General features: G+C 41.8%; 2 protein-coding genes and 1 long non-coding RNA gene across 5 annotated transcripts in view; 1 reads left to right on the top strand and 2 right to left on the bottom strand.

Moving 5' to 3' along the window:
• RIPOR3 (RIPOR family member 3) overlaps positions 1–887 on the bottom strand; it is a 52,712-nt gene extending 51,825 nt beyond the window's left edge. For both annotated transcript variants that reach the window (XM_064167857.1, XM_064167858.1), the window contains exon 1: positions 549–887. The gene's annotated coding sequence lies outside the window, so the exon portion shown is untranslated. The remainder of the gene's footprint in view (positions 1–548) is intronic.
• A 684-nt stretch (positions 888–1,571) lies between these two features.
• LOC135188262 (uncharacterized) lies at positions 1,572–11,466 on the bottom strand. 2 transcript variants are annotated; one of them, XR_010307637.1, is made up of 3 exons: positions 11,188–11,466; positions 7,415–7,450; positions 1,572–1,655 (listed from the first exon to the last, which is right to left on the bottom strand). It is a non-coding gene; the product is annotated as an uncharacterized LOC135188262 (long non-coding RNA). The 2 variants fall into 2 exon arrangements; XR_010307636.1 differs by lacking the exon at positions 1,572–1,655 and adding an exon at positions 5,681–6,836.
• A 494-nt stretch (positions 11,467–11,960) lies between these two features.
• Positions 11,961–26,756, top strand: PARD6B (par-6 family cell polarity regulator beta). The gene is made up of 3 exons (XM_064167755.1): positions 11,961–12,281; positions 17,019–17,241; positions 25,575–26,756. The coding sequence occupies exons 1-3, from the start codon at positions 12,216–12,218 to the stop codon at positions 26,402–26,404; spliced, it is 1,119 nt and encodes a 372-aa protein (XP_064023825.1). The 5' UTR covers positions 11,961–12,215; the 3' UTR covers positions 26,405–26,756.
• The last annotated feature ends 347 nt before the right edge of the window (positions 26,757–27,103 follow it).

Raw genomic sequence — 27,103 nt, forward strand, 5'->3', positions numbered from 1 at the left:
CCAACTTATCTAAAACACTTTTTGAAAGGGGAAATTAAACTCTGTTTGAAGCAAAACGTAACTGGGCTGTGACCCAAAACCTCAATTCGTATTTATGAGCAAATAAAATCTAATCTCTCCACAGACAAAAAGTTAACTAAAATATAACCAGTCCATACCACGACATCTCCAAAACTCGAACCTTACAGGATGGCATAAACCCTGTCCTGATCCTCCTACTTTTCCATGTGCTCCAGCCAGGTGGTCACCTCCCAGGGGGTTCCTGGGTGTTTCCTGGTGTGAACATGTTTACCCCTGGATAAAAAGCTACCGCACCTCTTTGCGTCAGCATCCTCCCAAGCCTTCCTGCTTACAGATGCCCGCAGCCTCTTAAGGAGCCTACCCCCTACTGGTGCACAACCTCCGCCTAGGTGACAAACACCCCTCTACAGGTGACGTTCCCCCCTCTACAGCTGACATGCCCCCCCCATAGGTGACAAATCCCCCCATAGGTGACATGCCCTCCTTAGAGGTGACGTGTCCCCGGTCCTGGTGCCCGCAGCTCTCACCTCCACGTGAGGTACCGGCGCCTCCCCGCTGCCCCGCGCGTCCCGAACACCGCGTTTCAGCCAGGCGCCCGAAGCGGCGCTACCGACGCGTCCCCGTCCCGCAGCTCCTGCCGCCGGGCAAGGCGGGGGTCGTGGCTCGCGCTCCGCCGGCGCCGCTGCGGTGCCTCCTTTCCCCTCCCGGAGCCGGGGCCAACACCCCGGCTGCCCCCGGGCGTCCCCGGCGGGATCGGCTCCGCGGTCGTCCGCGGCCAGGTGCTTCCTACCTGTCCTCCCTGTGGCGGGGCGCGCAGTGCGACTCCGCACCGCTCCCGCGGCGTCTGTCGGCGGCGCAGAGTGGCCGGGCCCGCCGGGAGGGCCCCGATTAGCCACCCCTTATCGCCGCTGCCTGTCACCCAGCTGGGCTCCGCTTCCAGGAAGCCACTGCTCGGGAGCGCTTGTTTGCTGCTGGATGCCGATCGCCCAGTCCCGCTCGCTGCCTCCCTCCCTCCGACCCCCCTCATCCTGGCAGGGGGGCTGGGAAAGTGCAGCGCAGCTCCAACACATGCCGAGCCTGCGGTCATGGCCCGGACCCTCTGCTATTCATCACGGAGCATCCCAAGCGCCCCCTCGCTTACTCCAGCCGGTTTACTCCAGGCCCCACCGCGCCGCAGGGCAATGACAAACACACGGGGCGACACCCGCCTCTGCCCCCTGTTTATTCCTGTTTCCCGGACCCCCTAACCCTTACCCTTCACTTCTCAGGCATTTTCTTCCGTGCTCTGACTCCCTCCCTTTCCATCTTCCCCATCCAGTGCTCACCCCTCCTTTCTCCTTGTGCCTCACTCGCTCTGTACCATCCTTTTAAAGCCTTCTTCCTCTTACAAACCTCAGTCTTTCCCTCATCATCATCTTTCTTTCTCTTATTGCCTCCTCCCATCCTACCCTCCCATAGGATCTCAATTATTGAAGACATGTAATTTGCTGTCTTTGATCCTTTGTTAATCAAAGCCTGCCCCGAGCCCATTCTGCTAAACTCACTACTGACCTCCTTGTTGCTTCTTCAAGCAGATACTGTTCCTGGAGAACAAGCTTCCTTCTGTGAGCTTTCCAGACACCTTGCAGATATTCCTACCAAAAAGATGTGAAAATGTGTTTAGAGAGTGGGTTGAAACTCTCCTCAGTTCCTTACCTCACCATGGGAACCCACACAATCAACCTTTTCTTTTAAATAATGCCTTGCCGGGCCTTTTGTAAACACCAACACACCGGTCTGTTCCTGCCCTGGGCAGAGCACTTTGGGTTACGTGTCTCATCCCTCTTCCACCTTCCCCTGTTTGTCAGCACCATTTTCCTGTAAGGTTAGCACCTGACCGCGACTGACAGCACAGGAAGCTGGACGGACACTCCCCATGAGGAAAAGGAGCTGACTACAGAATTTGGACATGTTCTTACACTAACTTTATTACTAAGAGTGTTTATTCCCCTTTTGACTATATCCAGCAACATCCATGACACATACCAAGCTCTTCCATCATGTTTCAGGAGGATAAATCACAAACTGAAGTTCTGAAAGCACCCCTTGACTAGAGATTCCATACAAGAACCTGTCGGGATACAATTACTGTCTTCTTTTGCAGTACTTTGTGAAACTGACTGGGATTTGTATTTTTCTGTGTGCATGCTTAATGGAAAGTCTTGAAAGAGGCAAGGAAATATTTCTTGCAGAGATGAATATGTTTTTAAGAAAATGCATGAGGGAATTGACACACATGAAACGGAGAGAAGAGACAAAAACAGATGGGCTGATGAAGCTGACAGAACAAACTACTCAAGCACTTTAGGGTATATATATATATGAGAAAGAACAGTGCTGAGATGCCAGTAGAAGTGGGTTTCATGGTGGATGTAGAAGCCAGCTGGGGCTTGAAGTGCCTTAAAAGACAACGGTAATACACCATGGAAAAGGCAAGGCTCAGAGATGGAATACTGATCAAGACAAAGTAAGAAGATGCAAACACTTGGACTTGCACAGGTAATTACAGGATCAAATAAGAGGAACACTACTAAGTGGCCTCTTTCTGTTATCTAGGGAATTATGATCAATCACACTGACTGCTTGAAGAATTCCCTCTGGTAAGCACGACTGCAGCAGTTTCAGATGCAGCCAGCCCTGTGTCCTCTGCTCAGGCTTGCCGGTCTTAGACGAGTCAGCAAAACTGGATGTGTCCTTCAGCCTCATTCCATCAGTGTGAATAGTATCAGACAAACTCATGCAGCACAGAACTACGCTAATACACAGTCTGTGAACTGCAGCAGTTTCAGTATGGACTTGGGTCTTTGCGTGCCAGCTCCACAGCAGGATGGAGCACACACAGGTTACTTTAAAGCAGCTTAACTGGATTTGCAGGAGGCCATTTGTCAGAACACCAAATCTCGGTAGGAGCCCTACACAACCAGTTGACCAAAAAAACCTTCACTGTTACTCTCATTTCCTCCTAAACATGAGACCTTTAATAAATTTCACAGACCAGACCCTCAGCTAATGTGAATGACCAAGGTTCCATCGCTCTCACTGCAGATGTCCCTATTTACTTTCAGATGAGGACTGGCCTTACCCGGTTTTATTCCAGTTTGTTTTTCATGATCTTCATTTGCTGTGTCTTCATCTGGTGTGTTTATGCGACTGGTCCTTGGTTTTCATTATTTTTAACTGCCTTTCAGATTATTTGCTCTATGGTTTTGTTCGCATTCTCCTTCTCCATGAAATTCTAATAAAACACTTGGCTACAATTTTCCTAAATTGAATACTGATGTTTGGTGCAGCTAATTATGTAGCTAGGTTCAAAGCAAGTTCTGTAACGTAACAATTTACATATTTTTGAAAACAATGGGCACAAACTTACAAATTATTGTTACAAACTAGTTTCACATTCTTCTGGAATTTCCTTTAAAAGTACATATGTTTAGTATTCGCACACATATGAAAGGCAGTAAATGCTCCATTGCTGGCACCATGGTAAGTTTTACAATGAAAAAAAAAGGGGAGAAAAGGAAAGAGAAAGAGAGAGAGAAAAGGAGAGAGAAAGAGAAAGAGAGAGAGAAAGAGAAAGAGAGAGAGAAAGATAGAGAGAAAGAGAGAGAGAAAGAAAGAGAGAAAGAGAGAGAAAGAGAGAGAGAAAGAGAAAGAGAGAGAAAGAGAAAGAGAGAGAAAGAGAGAGAAAGAGAAAGAGAGAGAAAGAGAAAGAGAAAGAGAGAGAAAGAGAAAGAGAGAGAGAGAGAAAGAGAGAAAGAGAGAGAAAGAGAGAGAGAAAGAGAAAGAGAGAGAAAGAGAAAGAGAGAGAAAGAGAGAGAAAGAGAAAGAGAGAGAAAGAGAAAGAGAAAGAGAGAGAAAGAGAAAGAGAGAGAGAGAGAAAGAGAGAGAGAGAGAGAAAGAGAGAGAGAGAGAGAAAGTGAGGGAGAAAGTGAGGGTGAAAGAGAGAAAGAGAGAGAGAAAGAAACCCCAACCCACACTCTGATGTCTCTCAGACCTAAAGGGACATTAAAAACAAATGCTATTGTGCTTCTTCCAAGGATCTCAATGCACTTCACAAAAGTACTCCACAAATTCAGCCACTCCACATCTATCAAGCAGTATGTCAAAGATATACAAAGATCATTTTACAATGAAATACTCAAGATGGTTGCAACAACATTGCACATTTAGTGTTTTGGCCTCACCAGTGTTTTGGCACAATCAGATTAACTATAGTTTCATTGTTTAAGTACTGAATTAAGTAATTTTTGTTTCTGTTCTAAAATAAGTGAACTACAGACAGCAAACTCTGTCAGCAGACCAGGCTTCTCAGGAAGATCCAGAGTAAACTGACTTTTTTGAAAGGCTGCTATAAACCATAGCTCTGTTTACAATGTAATAGCTAATAACTCAGAAGTTAGGCCTATTACTATGATCTTTTACACCAGACTGACCAGGAGAAAGGATTCCTTCTTCTTGCTGCTCTTAATGCAAACAATATGTATGCAAACATTTGCCTGTGTCTCCACCCCACCCTTTTTTATTTTGTATACTTTCAATTTTAGAATGCTCCTTAAATGTTAACGAATATGGAGTAATCTGCATAGAAGTAGTTCATCTGTAAAAGTATGAATATATCGAGCAGGCACTTTCATTACTATAACACAACAAACTTCAGACCACGTTATAACAAACCATCCCTACATCAAGGGCATTTGCTTGGGATTTCTGAGGGCGTGTTATAGTAAGATTAAGCTGTAATTACACACAGTCAGAACTCTAAGCACATGATTATTTTTGCTTCTTTGTGCATCTCTCCGCATTGGAATTCATAGTTCATAGTATTATCACTCAGGAGGGAAACTAAGAGCTGCGCCAATGGAAGCAAAAATTATCTCCTAAAAGCTAGGACAACTGGGACAGTGACTGAACTCATGGATTCAGTATTTCCAAGTGCGACACACATGGAAAAAATGAACTACTTTTCTACTCCCTTTAGCTTGTGCTTTTCCACTGTGTTTAGTTTTGGACCTCTTGCTACAAGAAGGAGCGTGTCCAGAAAAGGGCAGTGAGGCTGGTGAGGGGTTTTGAACACAAGTCCTGTAAGGAGCACCTGAGGGACCTGGAGTTGTTCAGTCTGGAGAAAAGGAGGTTGAGAGAAGGCCTCATGGCTCTCTATAGCTACCTGAAAGGAGGTTGCAGTGAGGTGGAGACCAGCCTCTTCTTCCAGGTAACAAGTGACAGGACAAGAGGAAATGGACTTCAGTTGCACCAGGGGAGATTTAGATTACATATTGGGAAAATTTTCTTCACTGAATGGGTCATTAGGCACTGCAACAGGCTGCCCAGGGAGGTGATGGAGTGACCATCCCTGAAGGAGTTTAAAAGATGTCTGGATAAAGATCTCAGGAACATAGTCTAACCATTGTGCACAGGGAGATATTAGGTTATGATTGGGCTCGATGATCTTAAGGTCTCTTCTAACCAGGCAATTACACTGTGCCAGCTAACTACCACTAACTACCACTGGTTAATGATCACTGATGCTCTGCTACCGTTAGTGTATAAACCTCTGCCTGCTCAAACTCTAGTCTGACTTGTTTATGTGCACACGGATAACACCACCAATGACAGAAAGCCTAAATGAGTGTGAATTGTCTAGACAGAATAATAGCTTTTTATCCTCCTAACAAAGCTTTTATTAACTGTTCAATAACACTTCCCCGAGACGTTCCAAACTCCACCTTGCCACTGCAACCCGAGCGGGCATGGAGAACGCCACACACGAATCACACAGGTAGGGCTACCCGCGGTCACCGCCCGGTCGGTGTGAAGCAGACACGGCCGGGACAGTCTCCCCCGGCCGAGCCCGCGCTCGCCGCGCTCCCGGTGCCGTCCCGGCTCTCGAGGCAACCGAGAGCCAGAGAGCGCTCAGAGCGAGCGGGAGTCAACAGCGCCCCCTGCCGGTACCGGCTGCCCCAGTGCGAGCCAGCGGCCCTGGGTGACCCGAGCGTCAACCAGCCTGGGCCCCAACCCCGCGACAAGCGCTAAATTACCGCAGAGGGCCGGCTGAAAGCAGCTCTCCTTTGCGAAACCGATTCCTTTTCTCGCCAACAGGCAGGTCACAGAAGCACAGCCTGTGCTGTGGTCGCCTTCCTCCCACCCGAGCCTGACCGGGCGGCATGGCCCCTTGGAGGACACATTTGTTTGTGGCAGTTCCAAAGCAGGCAAGCAGCAAAGCGCAGGCGAGCTCAGGAAAAGGGTCAAGTTAAACACAAGGTTTCTGCCACAGCACCTGAGAAAAGTACAGGGCAGGAGGGACCTGCTTACAAAAGCGGCAAATGAAGTCGCTCAGAGTGATGCTAAAACAACGTGTTGACAAGTGTTCAGGTATCACACCCTGGAGAAGGGAACACAGAGCTAACGTGGTCCAACCGAGCTGTGAAGCAGGGTGCTGTGTAACAGGAGCTGCGTGTTTATAAAAGATTAAACTGCTCACTTTAAAGCTCATACGTTATCATTGTTTGATAGGAAATTAACAACAACAAGGCCTAATAATTTGCTTTATAAGCATAACGTGTGCAGTTATAAATAATTTTAAGATCTATCAGCACCGTTCTGTATAAAGACGTTGATTTGTAGGCAAACGCAGACGTACTCATTCAGTTTTGCTGCAGCTTCTAGCCGCTGGCAGAGGGCATTGTTTCACTCACAGCGATAAGGTGCCTTCCAGACAAGCTTAAAAGCGAAGTCCTTATTCCAAAAGGTTTATCAGGTGGAGCTTTTTATGCGATTCTCTTAAGAATAGAACAAAATTTAAATTATAATCTGTACCAAGTGAAGTTTTGGAGCAATTATTCCTTTGATCTGTCATAATTTCCCAAGTTCTAGAATAGGAATACTCAGCAAATACTGGAAAGATAAACAAGTATTGTTCACACATTACCTGGAGGAAAGAAAGACTGAAGTGTTATCTATTGACCTATACACTCCAAGCATCAGCATGGTTTCTTTAGAACACTTTAGCCAGAAGAGATAAATCATTAAACTCTACTCAAGTCTGTAAGTGAGATGTCAGCTGTGACTAGCAACACCATGTTTAAATATAGGATTTCAAGTAATCCAGAGTCATTGAACAGCAATAGATAACTAAATGAATGGGAAGAAAAGAATTTAAAGCCTTTAATTATTTCAGTCAGCAACCTCAGAGAGTGCAAATTATTAGTTAATATTAACTTGTGACTTGTTGGGAAAGCATTTTCAAAAAGCTTCAGCAGTTTATCACGACTAAAGCCCTAACCAAGAAAAAATATAGAAATATTCTACAGCCCATCCACTGCTAAGACAAATGGCATGACTTCTAAAAAGAACTTACCACACAGCCTCCATTGAAGGTTGAATTTAGAGCAAGCTGAAAGTCAAAAGGAAAAGCAAAAGTTTCAGCAGAGGTAAGAAAAACTGAAATAATTCACCAGATTCTCACATCTAAGAAATCATTTTGTAATGGTACCTTCTGGCAATTTCCCCAGCCTACCAAGCACATCAATCCCAGGAGTTTGAACCAGAGCTAGCTTTCATTCCCAATTCTGCAGACAACCGGGCGTCCTCAATTACTGGGGTTGGGCATAATGACCTCTGAAGGTCCCCTCCAACCTCTAGCATTCTGTGATTACTGGGATATATTGCTGGTAGTCAAGTCTCTCCACACAACTCACCTAGATCTGGACAAATTCCTAGGTATGGTACCTATGTGCAATTTATGGGAACATTTTGTGTAAGTTCAAATGTGTTTCCAGAACTGAATCAAGATTTACAGAACACCAGGCACAAATGTTTATTTGCCAGGCAGATGGTTAGAAAGACATCCTTTGCCCACAAAGCTAGAGAAAATAAAGAGGGAAAAAAAAAAAAAAAACACCCAAACAACACAACCAACCAACCAAAAACAATAAAAAAAATCACAACCCTAAGAAGCTAAAAATATTTTATTGGAAAATATTTCATAAATTAAAATTTTAAATCATTATCACCAACAGGTAAGTACATATTGTATCCAAATAACAATTAGAGGTGCCTTGATGAGGAGTGGTATGGGAAAAAGCTAATTATCTTGCTGATAGCCAAAGAATCAGAACACAGAAATTCTTCCATCTTAACTCCCTGGTTGCTCATCTGTTCAACTCTATCTTTAACAGGTGAAGGAGCATTAGTTCTGCAGTTAACATTGTAAGTTATTTACTGAGCAAAAACTTAATTTGAAGTGTCCATTACTTCGGACTTCTGTGCCCAAGCTTCTTTGCAGTAGGTATCTAAACCCAAGTGTTGCAGTACTTTTTTTTTTTTTTTTTTGCTTTGGGGTACATTTTTTTTTGTCTGGTTGGTTTGTTCTGTTTTTAATGCAGAAACATTTTTCAATTCTTCCCAGGTTCCTGCATAAAAAATGTAATGACAAAATCTAGCCAGCAAATAAGCAGTCTCTAGCTGGAGAGCACTATTGAACTACACTCACATTCTTTTACCTACACTGCCACTATACTATTAGAATTATAATACATGTCTGATTTCTGCACAAGAAAAGCAACAGACTTTTCTATCACTACATCAATGCCAAAGGTACTATCATGGGCATATAGTTTTAAACCATAGTAACTACTAAACCAACTACTGGTTCTCTAAGATAAAACAATAATAAAACAACCCAAAATTAAAACCAAACAATCCAAAATTAAAATCTACAAAGTCCCACAACTAGCACAATTCCAGGGTAAGAAATGCACATTTTATTATAGTGCTGTTATTTCAATATTGCTATTATTAAGTTAGCTCAACTGGGTCTACTTGATGAGTATGGGATATACTCAATGGAGTCTACACTAGTAGTGTGGTCTACTTGATGACCTTTGCTCTTGTATTTGTACAGTGCTGTTGATATGGATTGTGCTTCTTAGAGATAAACTACAACAAATTACTCTTCTCAAATTCTTTAATGTTACTTTTGTTAATTCACATATTTTGCTCCAGGACTGGAGCATTAATGAAATGTTATGAAAGGCATTTCCAAACCTTCATGGGCACCTATAAATAGCACTCTACAATATTTATGTGCATGTGTGAACATCAGATGTGTTAGGTCACAAATGGTTTGTCTGCTCCACTTACTTATTAAGGGAAAGGTAAAAGCAATTTGAGGTCACTCATCCCTAATATGCAAAAAATGCAGTTAACCAAGCATATGCACTTCTTTGAAAACTCCCCTCTTTGTAGACAAACGTAACTGGTATGCAAGATTAATGTACCAAAATAGCAGAAGGTACCAAAACAAAGTCTGTAAACACAGGTTTAGTTTTTTGTTTTGAAGCAAGCAGGAGATTCTGTGCCATGACCTTCCTGTTACCATGCTTTAAATAAAAAGTTTCTCTTTCCTCCTTTATTTTTCTCATCTTATCAAAAACCACCTAACCTTTCATCAACTCCAGTACAAGATCAGATGACAATTTAATGAATCTAACAGTTACTCTTCTGAGATGGAACTGACAGTGTAAAGAAGAGTTTATGTCAGCAGCATAATCCATGCAATCCAATTCAAGAAAGAGTTTAGGTAGGTCATCACTAACAGTCCAACATAGGCTGGCAGATATTTTCTCTGCTTTTTTCTTGGAATTAATTATTTCAGCTTCCAGGAGGGCTGTACAGGAAAGAAGAATTACTGCAGAATCTCACTATACTTCCTGGTGGACTCAGCAATGGAATTTCCACACCAAAACAAACAAATAAATTAAAACAAAAGGCCTCCCAAAAAAACTTGCCCAACAGTCCAGAGATTAGGAAACCTAACCTGTCTTTCAACTTCACAGAAGCTGAAGTTGAACGTGCCATGAATAGTTTGATGAAGTCTGAATCAGGTTTTACAGAACTTGTGACTAAAATAGCTCTATAAGCTTGAGTTACAGCTGGCACAAAAAGCCTGCCTCTCTCCCTACCTTTATCTGAAATCAAATTATCACATTCCTTCCTCATACATCAGCCTGTCGTGATGAAAGCAAGCCAGTGATTAATACTTTCTATTAGGTTGGTTCCAGTGACTTGAAATGAATTTGCCCTTACTCCTTAAGCATGTTACCACACCCACTGCATGGCACTCCAACCATGCCAGGAATGCACAACAGAAAAAAAAATTATCTTAGACGATACTCCATAAATCTATAGCAATAAAATTAGCTGCACAACAGCTTCAAGCACAAGTTGTCTTCAGGAAGTGCTTCCTCCCTCTCTCTAAAAGAAAAGGGGAAAACCAACTGCTTCAAAATCCTGGAGAAGACACTGTTCTCTGCCACTGGCACTTTCTTCTGTGCTGTCCTATAGCTCATTAAGCAAAGCATGAAGTAGAAGATAGAAATGGAAAGCAGTGCAAACTCTTCTTCAATTTTGTAATTACAAAGCAACAGAATATGAAGTTTCATCCAAGTCTTGCTCACATAGCTATAATCTATCTTACATTACACCAGGATTATACATTTTATCTGAATTTACAGAGTGAATTCTCTGTGTAACCTTCTGCACTCTAAGACCAAAACATACTAAAAGATGGGAAGACTTGAATTAGCCTAGACACTGTCTGACAGCAAACCATACTTAACAGTTAACAATATCCTCTGTACTAATTACAGCTTGTCTTGCCTTGAATGACAGCTGCAATTTCTTTGCCTTTGGCATGATAGGAGTATGACAAAAAAAGGCACAGGCTTAAAAATGATTCAGCACTGGATTTTGTTTTTAATTGCTGACTACCAACTGAGACATGACAACTGGCTAGACATACTTCGCCTCAACTGCAAGGAGCAGTTCACAGGCATCTCTGAAACATCTACACAAAGATAGTTTGCACTGAGTTTCCTTCTATCAGATTTATAGACTAGGGAGAGACCTTAATTTCAAAGGTTTGTTGACACAAGTAGATTAACCTACATGCTTTCTTCCTGCCAATACATGTAAAATTACACAAGTGAGATTATTTTTTTCTTTAGATTGCAATGTATTTACAGTCTTTCTAGTAAGCACTTTTATGAGTACCTTTCTCAGGGTAGCTAAGCAGATCTTTACACGAAAATACTTGATTCACCTCAGAATTAAACCAAGACACAAGATTACCTAAGACAATCGTTCTGACGTGTTACCAGACGCTGCAGTAATATTCATAGTTAAAAAGGAAGCAAACTCCTCTAGCATCTTTACAGCCAGCATGGTTGTTGAGTCCTGACAGTAAAAGTTCAAACTTTTAGCCTTAGCTATACTTATGTCACCTGCCAGTATAAAACTAACACGAGTGCCATTTCTGCGTTAACATTCCAAGGTCCCAAGATGCCATGATGTCACTCGCCTTCAGGGCAGCTCGGCCTTAAGAGGCTCCCCACAAGGCGGCTGCGGGGCGCCGAGGCCTGGCGGGCTGCCGGTCCCGCCTCCCCACAGCTCTGGCAGGGCGCAGAGGTGCGGAATAGAGGCTCCCCATGGCGAGGGGTGCAGCCGGAGACCAGGCCGGTCCCAGTGCAAGAAGCTACAGGCTGTGGCACTTGAGGAGAAAGCGGAGAACCGCATTCGAGCTACCGCAACCCTGTGTGTACACATCAGACCCGGCTACTCCAGGGCAAAGGTTGCCAAGGCACATCCCACACCTACTCCCTAGGAGGAAAAAAAACCCAACTTCCTCATCACCCAACCGCCCCTCTTCCTGCTCCTCACAGCACCTAGCGAGCGCCTCCATCTTGGCTCGCCGCCGAGGCAGGCGCAGGTGCGCGCCGCCGCTCACCAGGACGCCCCCTGCGCATGCCCGTCCGCGGCAGGTGCGCGGCCCTGCCCCCGGCAGCCAGCGCCCCTCCCTGCGGCGCAGGCGCCGTGAGGACGCCTCGCTGCTGCCCCGCCCCGCGGCTGGCCGCTGGCTCGGCGGCGCGGCAGGTGCCAGGAGCCGCCGTGGCCCCGCCTCCTCGCCCCTGTCTGAGGGCGGAGGCGCCGCGGCAGCAGGAGCCCGAGGAGCGGCCGTGGTTGCCGGGGGCAGTTGGCTTCGGGCTGGTGCCGCTTGCCCTCTCCTTCTGCCTCTCTGCCTTTCCTGCAGCGCGCTCGGGGGCACCCGGGGCAAAGAGAAGAGAGAAGAAGGGAAGAAGGGGTATCGACCCTCCAGCAGCATGAACCGGCCTCACCGTGGGACTGCGGGCAGCCGGGGCCTGGGCACCATGGAGGTGAAGAGTAAGGTGGGCTTTGACTACCGCGCTTGAGGGCTGAGGGCTGCGGCCCGCGGCAGCGCCGGCGCGGGAAAAGAACCGGCCTGGCCTTGCCCTGCCCTGCGGGGGTGTTTGGCCGTGGTGTGGCTATGGAGAAGGGCGGTGAGAAGCGGGGGGGTGATGAGGGGATGGGGGTAGGGAGAGCTGCTGACTCACCTGCTTGAGGTGGAACCGGGGGCGAGGGGCTGGAGTCTACTGGTGCACGGCCCCAGTATCGCTTGAGTGCGTCTCGGGCCGCCGGGCACGGGGAGGTGGTGGTCCTCTGGTTCCTTTCCCCACCTGCCTGTCCCTCCTCCAGCCAGCTCTCTGGTCTCCTCAGGCTGGTCGGCTGTGCAGAGCTAAGGTAGTGGTTGTTAAATGATGGTGACCCTTACTGAATGCGCTGTCTGCTGGAGGCCAGGGGGAGTAAGTATTTAAGTATTAAAAAAAAACCCAAACACCAAGATTTGTGGAGTTGACCCCTTAGTTTCTGCACAGGTTAGAACGCAGACAGAAGTAGATGTCTGTGTGGAGTTTGGGATATCTGGGCCGAAAGGGATACTTGGAGTTGTGATTCAACCTCCAAAGCATGTTCTTCTGAATTTAAAAAATGAGACATTGCTCTACCTTTTTGTACTTTTTGTGTGAGTGTGTGAGGTAGAGCATAGTTCGCATTAGCAGAGGCAAGCCCTGGCTAACTTATCTTAGTAGACCTTGCCATCTTAGAGACTCTCTGAGAATTGTCCACTGGCAATTGTTTTAAGAGTGTGTATCTGTAATTTGTGGCTTATACCAACAGTTTCTTCTTGTTAGAGATTTGCTCAATTCTGTAAATGCTCTTGGATGTATCTGCATCTCTTCATACTGTGAATTTTTTATGTGCCAGTTAGACAAAGTCTTGCTGATGAGACTTTGATGTTCTGAGAGAAATTAGATTTTTGTTCTGATTTATACTTGTAATATTTTGTTGATGTGTCATTCTGCAGTTAACAATTTGCAGTATTAGGTGGAGTGTCAAGCTATTAGTTAAATGTCTTTAGCTTGAGTTTAAAAACCTCTTTTCATCATCTAGGAAAACTGCAAGCACACCTACATGGGAATATTCTTCCATTGGTAGAAAAATCTCTTGTGGGCGTTTTTTGAACTGGTTTACAGTCTGCGGTCTATATTCTGTTCCTTCCTTTCCTGTTAATTGAGTGTTATAGCAGCAGTATAGGTAAAGTGGTCAGGACCTGTATTGTTGTGTGGGTTTTCTATTAAGGATAACAGTGGTGAAACTTCTAGAAAATGTGTAGTTGGTCTCTAGAGCTTGGATGATGATTTCTTTGAAGTGTAAAATTAGCTTTCATGTAGACAAACTCAGTGCAGGAATTGCTGGTGGCTATGATTTCAAATACTAGTTAAGCATAGCTTTTTCTGTGGTTGCTGAAGTCTCTTTCTCATCTCTGTTCTTGTATGATTCAAACCAACAGTACAGTGTGTTTATAAACAAAATACTTGCCTCAGCCCAAAACTCCAGGCTGTTTCCTCATTGTCTGCGTTTCCTTCATTTAAAATGTATCTCGGGATCATCTATAGCATGTGCTCTTTGGTGTTTGTACAGAGGTGTAGAAGTTGTAATAAATAGGGACTGTCTCTTAAGTGCATGTTAGGAAGGAGGTTTCAAGGCATTCCTAGAACTACTTGTCGCTAATGCATTATTTAACATCACCTTGATTTAATAGAGCATAGAGTCATCTTCCTTTTATGAAAATAATACATTCTAATGAGAAAGAAGGAAGGCCTGTGGGGGGAACCATTACTGTGGAGTTGATCTAGGCTTTGAAGGCTTGTCAGCGATGTGCAGCTCTTTATTTAGATACTCCAGATCAATAATCATGCTCCAGCTGACAAAGCTGTGCCAGCACAGCCTGGCTGTAGCTGTAGTTATGAGCAGAATCCTTTTGTTAGTCTAGTTTATTCAATTTGGTTAACTAGTCTGAACTTGCCCTGGGGAACCCCCTTAGTATATTAATTCCAGTTTCCCATTCTTCTCATCATGGCAAATCAAATCTTTAGTGCTGGAGTTAAACTGCAGTTCCTGGTGATGGTACAGAAGCCCCAAAATAAGTTTGTATTTCTCTAGATACAAAATTCCATTCCCCCCCCCCCCACCCCCACTCTGCCTCTCTCTTTGGACTCTAGGTAGTATTTTTTTTTCAGAATAAAATTTAATTTTGCAGAAGGAAGTGTAATATACTAAGAAAACAGATGTGGCGATTGTAGCTCATGTTCTGTTGTTGTTGGAGAGATGTAGTTTAGCAGTAGTGTGCTGTGTTATAGAGGACTTCAGGATGACCCTGTAAGTAAGTCTTAGTTAAGTATCTCTAGTAACTTCCTAGTATGCTGACATCACTTGTACTGTGTTTTCCTGGAGGGAGTTACTGGTGTAACAGCATGCATTTGTAAAGAGCTCAGGTGGCAGGAAGCCTTCTCAAATTAGTCTCTTCCAATCTTTTATATCCTCTAAACTACTTAAGTTTTAACTGCAGCCCATTTAATAGAGTGCAGCATTTGACATAAAATGAAAACGTTTCAGGGGTTAAAGCCAAGGATAAAATGGCATAGTTTTTTATCCTCTTTATGATAGTGTTGAGCATATGGCAAGTAAGGACAGAATACTATCATTAATCTCTTGCTGTTTGCACCAATTATGTATGAAAATCATGTGGGAGAAAAAAAAAAACCACACATGTGATATCTAGCCCTGCTTGCTGCAGGAGGGTTTAACATTTACTCCAAATTGACCAAGGTAGTTGGCTTTTTAAACGTTTATCACTGAGTTCTGTTTAAACTGTTTAGTCTTTCAAAGCCAAACAACTGAAATTGATGTAATGCATGGACGATCCTGTGGCATTCATTGTTCACATAGCTGAAGAAAGATTTGAGAAACACAGCATAGTCTTTAATTGACGTCATGATTAAGCGTGCTGCCTCTGACGTGATGGGAGTTCCTCCTACGGGCTTTTTTTTGCTTCTAAGCAGGTATGAATCATCCCATCTGCCTTATTGTTAGCTAATGTTACTATAATTGGAGAATTTCTAGAAGAGCGATGTTCCCAGAGAATTCCTTTATTTGAAACTTTTGGAGGAAGGTGGGGTGCTGGAAGGCGTAGCTTGTTTTGCTGTGTTGGAGTTAGCACGGTGCTAACGTGCTAACAATGGCGCCCTTGTCTCCTTATTTTCATTCCTTTGTTTGTATGTGAGAACTCTGCTGCTTTTGTTCTCCAGAAGGTTGTAATCAATGTGAGGTGAGGGTTGGTCTGCAGGCTTGGTAATGTGCACCTTCATATCTATGATGTGTAACATACACCCAAGTATGTGATACTGAGGCTCAAACTTTCACTGAGTATTTTGTTCCATGTGCCCTTCTGTTCTGCTTAAAGCTAAACTTGATAAAGAAACGATTTAAGGTCTTTGTTAGCTGTACGTCACACAAGTGCTGCCAACTGTCTTTTTTTGTTTTGGTGTTTTGGTTTGGGTGGTTTAGTTGCTTTGTTTTCTCTTTTTTTACTGATCATTTCATTACTGTCTAAAGCTGGTCTGCTTTTTGCAGCCTGCCTGCTCTTCTCTCAAACCCTTTTAACATCTTTGGTATGTTGTGCGTGTCTGATACAGATGTTTTGGAGCAAATTTCGTCTCGTATTCTGTTTGCTTTGGATTCTGTCCACGTTGGGCAGAACACTACAATATTACCAGTTATACATGATAAAATTACAGTTTGTCTAGTCTACATCAAATGCTTTGCTCGTATTTGCACCGAGTTTAGTTGAACACTGACCATTAGCACCGTGTTTTGACTCTTCAGACTGAAGCTGGAGTGGACTGGGAAGTTGGGAGTGTTTTGTTGAATGTCATACTGACTAAATGCAAATGTTACCCCTGAAATCATGGTGCAGTGATAAAATGGGATTTTGTCTGATGCTGTGGATACAGCCACATTTTAAGACTTTGCAGGCAAGATTTGAATATTGATCATGCAGGCAAATCTTCTGAGTGCTCTTAAGGAGTAATGGCTGGTTGCCTCCTCTACATCCCTCTATAGGTAGGATCAGCTTACTAAAACTTTTCTGCACATAGTATGTATTAAAAAGCAGCAGCCCTTCTTTGTAGCGTTCAGGTTCGAGTGGCTTTTTTATTTCTTGTCCAAACAAGTGGGGAATCTGAAAACTGTGCAGCCTTGCACCAGGCTAACCACGAGTGTACAACAATCTGTACATACTGTTCTGAGGTGCAATGAAACGTCCAGGTAGTCGGTAACATACCATGAGACTTTAATCATCATCTTATTTCTGAGCCACTAGCATCACTTATGGGTATGAATTCTGTCCCTTACCAAGAGAAGGTTGTTTCGTAAGCATGTAAGACTCTGCAATTGCTCTTGCACTGGTTTGTCACCTTAGTGCTAAGCTTCCTTATTAGTGAATGCTTGGACCTGAACAGAACAGTGGAAAATGTTTGCATATTCAAAAAAAACACTTTTTTATCAAGACTAAAAACAGTTACAACTTTGAAAACGTCCCTCCCCTGCAGTTTAAACTGGCCTTTCAATGTCAGTTCCACATTACTGGTTGCATTTTTTAAGTGCACTTCTACTTCTGTAACGTTTCTGGTTTGCCATTCAAATCATTCTGTTGCTCAAGAATGTAAGAGTTCTGTAATAATGATGTAAGATATATTTTGTCCTAGTTTGGAGCGGAATTTCGACGATTTTCTCTGGAGAGATCCAAACCTGGGAAGTTTGAGGAGTTCTATGGATTACTACAGCACGTGCACAAGATACCAAATGTTGATGTTCTAGTGGGATATACGGACATTCATGGAGACCTGCTGCCTATCAATAACGATGACAACTATCATAAAGCAGTTTCCACAGCAAATCCTCTACTCAGGATTTTCATTCAGAGAAAAGGTGAGTGCACTTGAAGTACATGAGTCATCTGTTTTACCTAGTTAGGCTGTGTTGCTGTAAACAGTGTGATACATGCCGGAAAAAACCTTTCAATCCTATTTCATCATGTTGAATTCCATCATAATTATGAACCATTAAAGGTATTCAAAACTCCATTCTCTTGAAAGAGCTTCCTCTGGCAACCTATTTGTACTTTGGGCTTTTCACTTATATTTATTTCAGTTACAGTCTCTAGCAAATGCTTTTTCCCCCCCTAGTTTTATGTAAGCAAATAAACTTTTACATCTTTAGGGTTTTATGCTCCCTATGTTAGACACCTTTCTCTTCGAAATTCTCATCTTGATCAGACAGGAAGACAGACCATTTCAGGATGGAGAGGAAGTCTTACTAAATGAAGTATTCAATGTCTGTATGAATTGAATACTAACTTTACAGTGTGCTACTTTTATCACACTTTCCTAATAAAACATTCTGAAGCTTTCAAAATGACAGGCTTATTTCAGTTTAGCAAACCACAAATGTGAGTGCTGTTTGCTTGTTAGCTTGCCTTTCAGAATTATGTCTTCTAGACAGAAACTTCTGTTTTTCTGGCATAAAGTTATTTCTAGTGTCTGCTTCTGTTCATGAAGGAGCCAAAAAAGAAACTTGCATTTGTTCATGTCCAGGAGAACATACTCAATGTCTAGAACTGAAAGGGAGGGAAGAGATCTAGCAGTGTGATTTGAAACTCTTTTAATCCAAAGAAGTCAGGAAAAACTGATTTCTGCATTTGGTATTTTTCTCCTTGCTTGCAGTGGAGAAGAACGTGAGTGTGCATACATTTTGTGTCCGTATCTTTAAACAGCAGACTACTTATTGCTTAGCTCTTTCATAAAGATGTGGCTGTTTCTGCTTGTTCTTAAGACAGGCTTATTTTCCTTAGAAAATACTTGAACATCAGAAGCTTTTATCAACTTTCCCACTCCAAGAAATGAATAAGCTCTACAACAGCCTGACACAAAAACAATATTCAAAACCAGTCTGGCTGCTTGCCAGCTGCTGTGGTGCTGGCAAAATATGTGTGTTTCTTTTGTGTTGTGGATAGTATATTCAGTAAGGCCTGTGTTTTCAGCCCTGAATTGCCAAAGGGACAATCTATTTGCTTTAATAGAATCTTGAGGTTGAAAAGGGTCTATGATTCCATTTAATCTCCTACAGTAGCCATATGACGAGAACAGATAAGCCACTTTGTCAGACAGGGATTATTGAGTTTGTATTTTAACACTATATGTTTTTAGATTGTTCCTAGTGTTACATGCTTAATGCTGAGTGTAACACCTTATACTTTCATTCAGACTTTACTTGAAGCATGATGGATTATTTATTATTACTCTGGTATGAAGAATTGATAATAATTGATATAAAGCACAGAACTGAAAGTAAGATTAATGTACTTAAGTGTATTGTGCCAAGAAGTGATTGGCAGGAAAAGCTATGTAGAATGTATCAGTTGATCAGTTGTCATCACCTTTGCTTTGAGACTGAAGTCTTCAAGTTGTAGAGTTTTGGGAAATAAAGAATCTAGGCTGGCATCTGAGTCCAGCATTGTGCTTTGTTTTGAATTAGTTGTGACCACTTCGATAATGTCTGATTAAGTTGAGGCTTTGATTCCATTCCATTTCTTTGCCAGAAAGTAGAGAGGTTAGTTTGATGGAAAATAAGAAAATAAGTTGATTCTGTGTTTTAACTGTGGTAATTTGCATGTAATTACAGATATGTCATAGGCTGTGCAGCATAATTTAAGGTGTGATAAATTCATCCAAATGCACAGAGCTGTATTGACTGTACCTCAAACTGAAAATCAAGCATCATCTAAACGAACAACCTGCTATTGATGGTGCAGCTTTGTTCTGTGCTGGTTTGGAACTATAAGAAGTGACACAAGTCAACCTGCAAAGCTTCTTGTGGCTTTCATACATTCTTTTCAAACTGAAAAAAAACCCAGAAGTTTTCTAATGGAACTTTGCCCTTTTTTTTTTTTAAATTTCCAGCAATAATAGTTGGGAATTTAAGATCTTTGGACTAAAGCCACTGTGGGGAAGAGAGAAGGTTTTTTTGCTGTCCTAGAAGACAGCAAAATTCATTCTAGTATCTCGCTTATTTAGAAGTTGCATACAATTTGTGGAAAAGTAACGTAAGGTATGAGCAAACTACACTAAAATCTAGGGTAAACAGTATTAACTTCTTAGTATATTGCATGCAAGGAATGCCTTAAGGGGTTGAAATAGGAGCCACAAAATGTTTTTGCAATGTTATTAAGAAGTGACAGTTGTGATAATGTAATTCTGGAAGTTCAGAAATGCTGAATCATAGAATCAGACAGGTTGGAAGAGACCTCCAAGATAATCCAGCGCAGCCCTACCCAGTCAACTAGACCATGGCGCTAAGCACCTCATCCAGTCTTTTCTTGAGCACCTCCAGGGACGGCTACTCCACCACCTCCTCTTCTGTTTGGTTTTAACACTCAACTTTAAGTGGAAAGTTGTGTCCTCTAAACATTTCTTTCGGCTAATGTGGTAGGAAACCTAGAGAAGCTGTAATCAAATCACATTATTCCCCTTACTCTTCTAATTGTATTTAACTGAATTACTTCAAAATATTTTAAACTACTCCAGTGCTAAATATGAACTGGAGCTTGATATTATACAAGTCAGTAAGAGCTATCAGTTTGTGGAAGACAGTTGCTTACTGGAATTCTGCACTTTAACAGATTAACAGGTACTGCTGGCACTGACATCTGGAATCTAAAGGTTAAACTGATGCATCCTGATCGAATCCAGATGTATGGGAGTCACTCTGTCTATGAGAAAAATGCTGCTGAAGATAAAGTGGTGGAGGGGACATAGTCCACACAGGCCCTGAAGGGCAGTCCAGTGTGGGGGACTTTGCATTGTAAATACAAGGATAATAGAATTGATAACTTAAAAAAATCTGTTTCCCTTATAATGTCCTTAAAACTCACTTGTGGGATGTTAAATTACAATATACAACTCCACAAGTTCTGTGTGTACAAGGTTGTTTATAGTTAAAAAAATAGGTTTTTGGTTAATTTATTTGTGCCTCTTGAGACTTTTTTCACTGAGAAGTTTCATTTTAGTGAAAAGTAAGAAGAGCTGGCTTTTTAAACAGCTCTTTGTGGAGTATGTTAGCTCTTTGGAGTCCTTTTCCTAAAGCCAAGTTAGTTTCCTAAAACATGTTTGGTGTCTTCTCTTGAGTCACAAGTTGTAAGATTCATTGTGATTTAGTGTTTTTTTTAATCTCCATCTATATTGCAATGCACTAATGATTAGTGAGGGGGTGAAAATTTAATTCTTGAGGGGGTAGTTGTGGATCTGCAGATAAATTAGGAAAGCATTTAAAATGCCTCAATGTTAAATTGAACCCAGATTTGGCATTTCTGGTTTTTTTTATTTAAGTTTTATATAAAAAGTATACACAAATTGGTGCCAGCTTGAGCTTGAAACTCTTGGGGAAAAAATCATTCTTCCACTATGTGGACGTTCTTAGCCCTATCTGTAGTTAACACCTTGTCCTTTGGCTTTATACCAAAATATTTTCCGCTGCAACTTTAAAGTGCTTAGCTAGGTGCCAGAACAAAGATGCTTTTGTACTTGAGAATATTGCTTTAGAAAATTTGTTTAACAGTGGAAGAGAGGTTAAACAGAGTCACGCTTCTTGGCTGAAATGTGGAGAGATGAGTTTTCATCAGCCTTTTGCTGTATCTTTTCCCCACAAATTTTGTAACTTTAACAACATATTTTAAGGTTTGTGATAGTTTTGAATTTTTAGACCACTAAGTCTAATCACAATGCAAAATATCTACCCTCTGGTGCTTTCTGATTTCTTAAATGTTTTGACACATGGCTTGTAATTTTGGGATGCTTTTATTTCAACAATGTGTCATGTAACTAACAGGAAGTTTCTAAAAGCAAAAAGCATAAGCTCCGAGTTAAGCTTTCTGATTGTATATTTGTTTTCTGAAAGAGGCTTTTAAAGTTCATACCTCTTCCAGTAAATGTTTTTCCGACCATAGCTTTTATTTAAAAAGCAGTTTGGAATTTGTTAGTTCACATACAGACATATTTACATAGTATTTCTTTCAGAGTCAGACCTTTTGCAACTGATCCCTATGTTTATCTACTAACTGTGAAAATTTTGGTTTAAGCAAAAGTTTTAAGCCTTACCCAGCTGGTAGTTGTGGGAAGGCAGGCTGCGTGATTTCTGTGACCTGTCATTTCTCTGTGGGGAAGGAAGTTGTGAACAGTTCTAGATCTAGATGTTGAGTAAGCAGCATAAATATACTGGACAGCTGCAGAAACATGGTAAATCTACTTGGATGTGTAAGTGTGTGTGTGTGTGTTTGTATAGCTGGTATGTGCCAAGCTTAGCATGTAGGCAAAGTAGAACTGAGTGGCAGGAGAGAGATCCTCGTGGCCTCCAGTGAAGGTAAGGAAGTCTTAGAGCCCACTGTGGCAAGCTGAGAACATTGGATATGATACACATTATGTCAAATCAAATGTATAAATTATCAGATAATCCGTTTGGGTTTTTTTGACAAGAATCTGCATATGTGCACTTTCAATTGAAGGAGGAAACATCCAAACTCAATGCATTTTATGTTGCAAAGCATGTAGAAGAGCACTTGTAAGAACATTAGTACTGACAATGTTTTGATATGCTGTTTTCCAGCATACTGTTTCTAAACCAGCTCTTGTTGTAAAAGCAGTAGAAAGCTAGTGCTTTGCTGGTACCAAAATGTTAGTATCTCTAACATAGAGTTTTTATCAGCAACTTGCACTGTATCACAAATAAATAGTGCATGTGCAATTTTTCTGTTTTCTTTAGAGGAGCTTAGTCTGAAGGAAAGAGAAAAAAGGCATAATATGGCTTAAGGCCTGAACAATGTGGAACTAATCAGTCGAAATGCTTCCAACTTACTCATAGGCGCTCTGGAGAACTTCCCAAAGAACAGCTCTTCTGGAGCAATGCAGTGTTAAATGCCTAGAAATGTGTGTCACCAGTACAAACTAGAAAGAAGTGAAGCTTCTGGAACGATACTTCTTGTCCACGCAATGTCTGTCTGGCACTTGGAATACTTTCCTGTAGTCTCGTTGAATTTGCTATTGTTTGTGCAGCCTTAAAGCCAGGAGTCTAAAGTATCAGGCCTGCATACTTAGGCATGCACTGTACAACATTTTTACATAGTTTTTGAGATCACTAAGATGCATACTAGCTGCTGGTGGGGGAGGGGGAAATTATGGCCTAAAAATAAACCCCTTTGCACTCATTAACATTCTTAATTCTAATACTCAGACCACTGTTGTTTGTCTAAAATCTTCACCTATACTATCACTTTCTTGCTGTCATTGTGCTACTTCCCATTCAACAGAAAAAAGATATTTAAAGCAAGGCCCTGCTGTCTTGTATCGTCACAGTAGCCCTTTCCAAGTTTTGTAAGCAATTGTTGCTCCAAATAAAAAGGGAAGCTATGTCAACTCATTGAATTGCAAAAATCTTCCCAGTGTAATGACCAGATGTCTAACTTGAAACTGGTTGGATGGGTTGTCAGTAGAGATAAGGGCAAAACTTCTCACACTTGTTTCTTTGATCATAAATTTCAAGCAAACATTAAAAGAATTACAGCATGTTATCTGAAAAACCAACATGTGAGCTTTCAGCAGTGGAGTGCAGGGTTTTTAATGGCTGTTTTTCAGTTGGTTAGATATCCCAAAATGCATTTTACAGAGGAAACTGAGAGTTTGCTTTTTTGGAGGCATACTACACTTTGGACATAGTCTTCAATCTGCCTGTTGGAAGCTTTAGTTTGAGAGGCTGGATCGTTTTTTAACTAAACCCATACAACCACCTTAACACTCTAATGCTAGCTCTAAAGCAGTCTTGCTTGATGCTGAGCTCTATTGTAATTTCAATGTAACCTTAAGTTGCAAGGTTTTTTCATCTTAACCTCGTAAGAATAATAGTAATTCCATGCTTTTCTGAGAAGACCTTTCTGATAGCAAAATAAACCACAAAATTATTTCCTATCTTCGCAGTCATCTGAGGTTCTCAAGCAAGCATAGTGTTGATGCAGCCCAAGGATCCACTTAGCTTTTGCTGCTGAATTGTGTTCAGCTTGTTCACCAGGACCCTCAGGTCCTTTTCAGCAGGCTGCTCCACAGTCACATAGATAACAGTTTATGCTGGGCTGTTCAGGCATCTGGTCCCAGGTGCAGGACTTTGCACTTGTCTTTGTTGAGCTTCATCCTGTTCTTGCTGTCCCATTCCTTGATTCAGCATCATATTTACCTGATGATGCTAAACAGAAAAGAAAGGAGATTTTGCAGAGGCTGTCTCACTAGGTGAAGTGGGAGTGAAAAGTCCCTAGGGTGCTGCTGATATGCACTGTCTGGTGTGAAGAGAGAACAGTGTGGGGTGTCTGTGCTGAAGCCAGACATGTGGAACAATTTGTGTTAGTGCTGCCTTTGTTCATTTAGTAACCTGCATAAATACCAGGCTGAGTGAAAAGATAGCCAAATCTGAGAAAGAACAGAAGGGAAAACTAGCTGTGCAAGGTGTAGGTAATAATCTAGAGAGGCACTTGTGTTGATCTCAAAGTAACCAAGATTGGCACAAAAATTATTCCAGAGTGTATTGTGGCTTCGTAGACTCGACTGCCTTCAGAAATCTTGTTTTTGTCAAATTGTTGAACAACTTTATCTGTAAACTTTTATGTGAGAGGTGTTCTGTCTTTAGCAAACAGCTTTACCTCCCTGAGTTTATGTTTATCTGTAATAAACAAAAAAAAAAAAAAAAGTAAATGAGGCCATCAGGATGCATTTTTAAAACCATGTTGATGAACTGTTTTATTACTGTTGTGTAGACACAAAGCATGAGTTTAGAATAAATCCCTTTGGATTTTTTTTTTGTGGGCTAATTTACATTTGTTTCTTTTGACCATTATCCTTTAGAATGATAAGTCCAAGACTGCCTTTGTAGACCAACCAGTCTATTCTTCAAAAACAAACAAATCGAAAAAACAACCCCAAACTTCTCATTTTCAACAACTCTGGTGCCTGGTTAATGGAGGCGTTAGTGTTACCTGCTGAAATAGTGTTAGACTGCTGCGTCTCAACTACTTAGCTGTATTTTGCTTAAGGCATCTAAGGAGTCTAAACCTAACTGCCATGTCTGTATATCTGCATCTTAGCCAAGTTAAAAACAATTTTCTGACGTACCAACTTTCAGGGTACTTTTTTTCATCAGTTATTGACAGCTGTCCTGAAATTTCATGCTAGGGTAGCATTTCCATAGTTGTTTCAATCCACAGATTAAAATGTATCATGATTCTTGTACTTTCCTGACTGCACCAATGGCATCTTAATGTGACAATACAAAGAAATTCCAACTTCTTTGAGTCCCAGGGTTAGCACAGACCAGTACTGGTATTCTGCTGAAGAAATCTTGACAGTGTTGCAAATATGCAAGTGTAAATCCAAGGAAACCTGGATCAGAGTATGTTTTGTCTGGGTGATTTTTGGAGAGCTATAGCATATTAAAAGGAAAAAAAATGGAAGCTTCCTTTGGTGGATAGGCATTTCACAGATCAGAATTGCTTCCACAGAATATGTTTTGGCTTCCATTCGAAGTATTTGTGACTTGCACAAGTCATTTGCATACTTCTGTATCAAATTGTGGCAGTTACAGCATTGCTTGTGTGAACAGTTTTGCTTGAAATACTTGTGTGCAAGGTCTCTTTGTTTCTGCTCCACAGCCATTTTACCTACATTGGCTGGAGGCGGGGGAGGGAGCGCAGAATGGAATAAGCTTTCTGGAGTTTGAATCCAGGTCACTTGGCTAGCTTCCAGGAACTAGGCAATAATAGGCACACTGGCTGCTTTCCCTTTTTCATTCTTTCTTTTCCAATGATTTGAAACCTGAGGAGAGAAAACTAACAAGTGAAATTACTCTGAGTAAAATTAAAATGCTTCTAGGAACGTACTCTTTCCATTCTAACCTTTCTCTCAAACACCTAGCATAAAGTTCTTTGTGTGTCTACTAACATGCTTTAATTTTGTGTACTGCCTTTCCTTTGGTAGAAAGGGACCAACAGTATTGCAGTCTTTGAATCTCATAACCTTAAAAGCTTGTTTCATATGTAGAGAGCAATGTTTCTACTATAGCAAGCCAGAAACCTTCTAGATCACCTATTTCATTCTGTTAAGCTAAACCCTGATAGCATTGAAGTACAGACCCCATGTAAAGTGATCTAATCACCCATCTGCTGTGTCTTACAGAAGATGCAGACTACAGTGCCTTCGGTACAGATACTATGACAAGGAAGAAAAACGTCTTATCGAATGTGTTACGTCCAGATAATCACAAGAAGAAACCACACATTGTCATTAGCATGCCACAAGACTTCAGACCAGTGTCTTCTATTATAGATGTAGACATTCTTCCAGAAACCCATCGGAGGGTAAGACTCTACAAGTATGGAACTGACAAACCCCTTGGATTCTATATACGAGATGGTTCTAGCGTCAGAGTAACGCCACATGGATTAGAGAAAGTTCCAGGGATTTTCATATCTAGGCTTGTGCCTGGAGGCCTGGCTCAAAGCACAGGGTTACTGGCTGTCAATGATGAAGTACTTGAGGTGAATGGAATAGAAGTTTCAGGAAAAAGCCTTGATCAGGTTACAGACATGATGATTGCAAACAGCCGTAACCTGATCATTACGGTAAGACCAGCAAACCAGAGAAATAATGTTGTGAGGAACAGTCGGACTTCTGGCAGCTCTGGTCAGTCTACTGAATCTAGCCTTCCAAGTAGCACACCAAATATTTTAGCAAATCTATTGCATGGAGAAGAGGAGAGCGATGAAGAGGACATTATTATTGAAGATAGTGGTGAGCCACAGCAGATTCCAAAAGCTGTGCCTACCACTGAAAGCCTAGAATCATTGACGCAAATTGAACTCCTCCATGAGTCAACACAAAATGGATTCCTTCCTTCCAGTGAGATGAACTTGAATCATTCAGCAGGCAGCATTAGCATGGAATTTGAAGTACAAGATCCAGAGCATAAGCCATTAGAAGAAGATGGAACAATAATAACACTATGAAATTACATTGATGTACTCTGTGTTCAGTAAGGATGCCATACATATTATAATTTGGCTCAATATGTAATACATTTTATACCTCTCCATCTACCCAGCACTGCAGCTAGATTAAAAGGAGGGAAAATGTAAGTACAAGAAGTTCAAAATTATGTAATTCCACTAACTTCAGTTAATTCTGCACTTCAATGTAAATACTTCACAAAGGTGGACAATGATTGATCAATGACTGAAATCAAATGAGGACATTTTAAACTCAAAATGAAGGATAGCTAAGAGATGGCTGTGAGCTTTCTTTTTAAAGTACTTGGGTTTTGGTTTTTTGTGGGGGGACAGTTTGTTTTGGTGGGGTTTTTTTTTTGAGGGGAGTGTTTTGTTGTTTTTTTTAATGCAGAGTACTACTGGTTCTGTAGAAGTAGACTTCCATTGTTGTATGAGGTTGTCTGATGTACTGTGGTTTCATGTTCATCTGAAATGCTGCTTATGTGTGATGGAGCTGGTTTAGCCACTTTGTTCTTGTTCTGGACTGTTGTCTAGCTGTAGTCCTGTTTGGGTAGTTCCCTGTATAAGCAAACTGAAAAATATGCTTGGAGTAGGGTAGGAAGGTTGGTCTAGTTCTTTGACTGACACTTGGAGCAATAGGGTTATGTGGTAGTATAGTGATCAGCAACTTGCCAACAGTCAAGATTTGAAGGTGGGGGT

The sequence above is a fragment of the Pogoniulus pusillus genome, chromosome 29, assembly GCF_015220805.1.
Source record: "Pogoniulus pusillus isolate bPogPus1 chromosome 29, bPogPus1.pri, whole genome shotgun sequence".
Lineage (NCBI taxonomy): Eukaryota > Metazoa > Chordata > Aves > Piciformes > Lybiidae > Pogoniulus > Pogoniulus pusillus.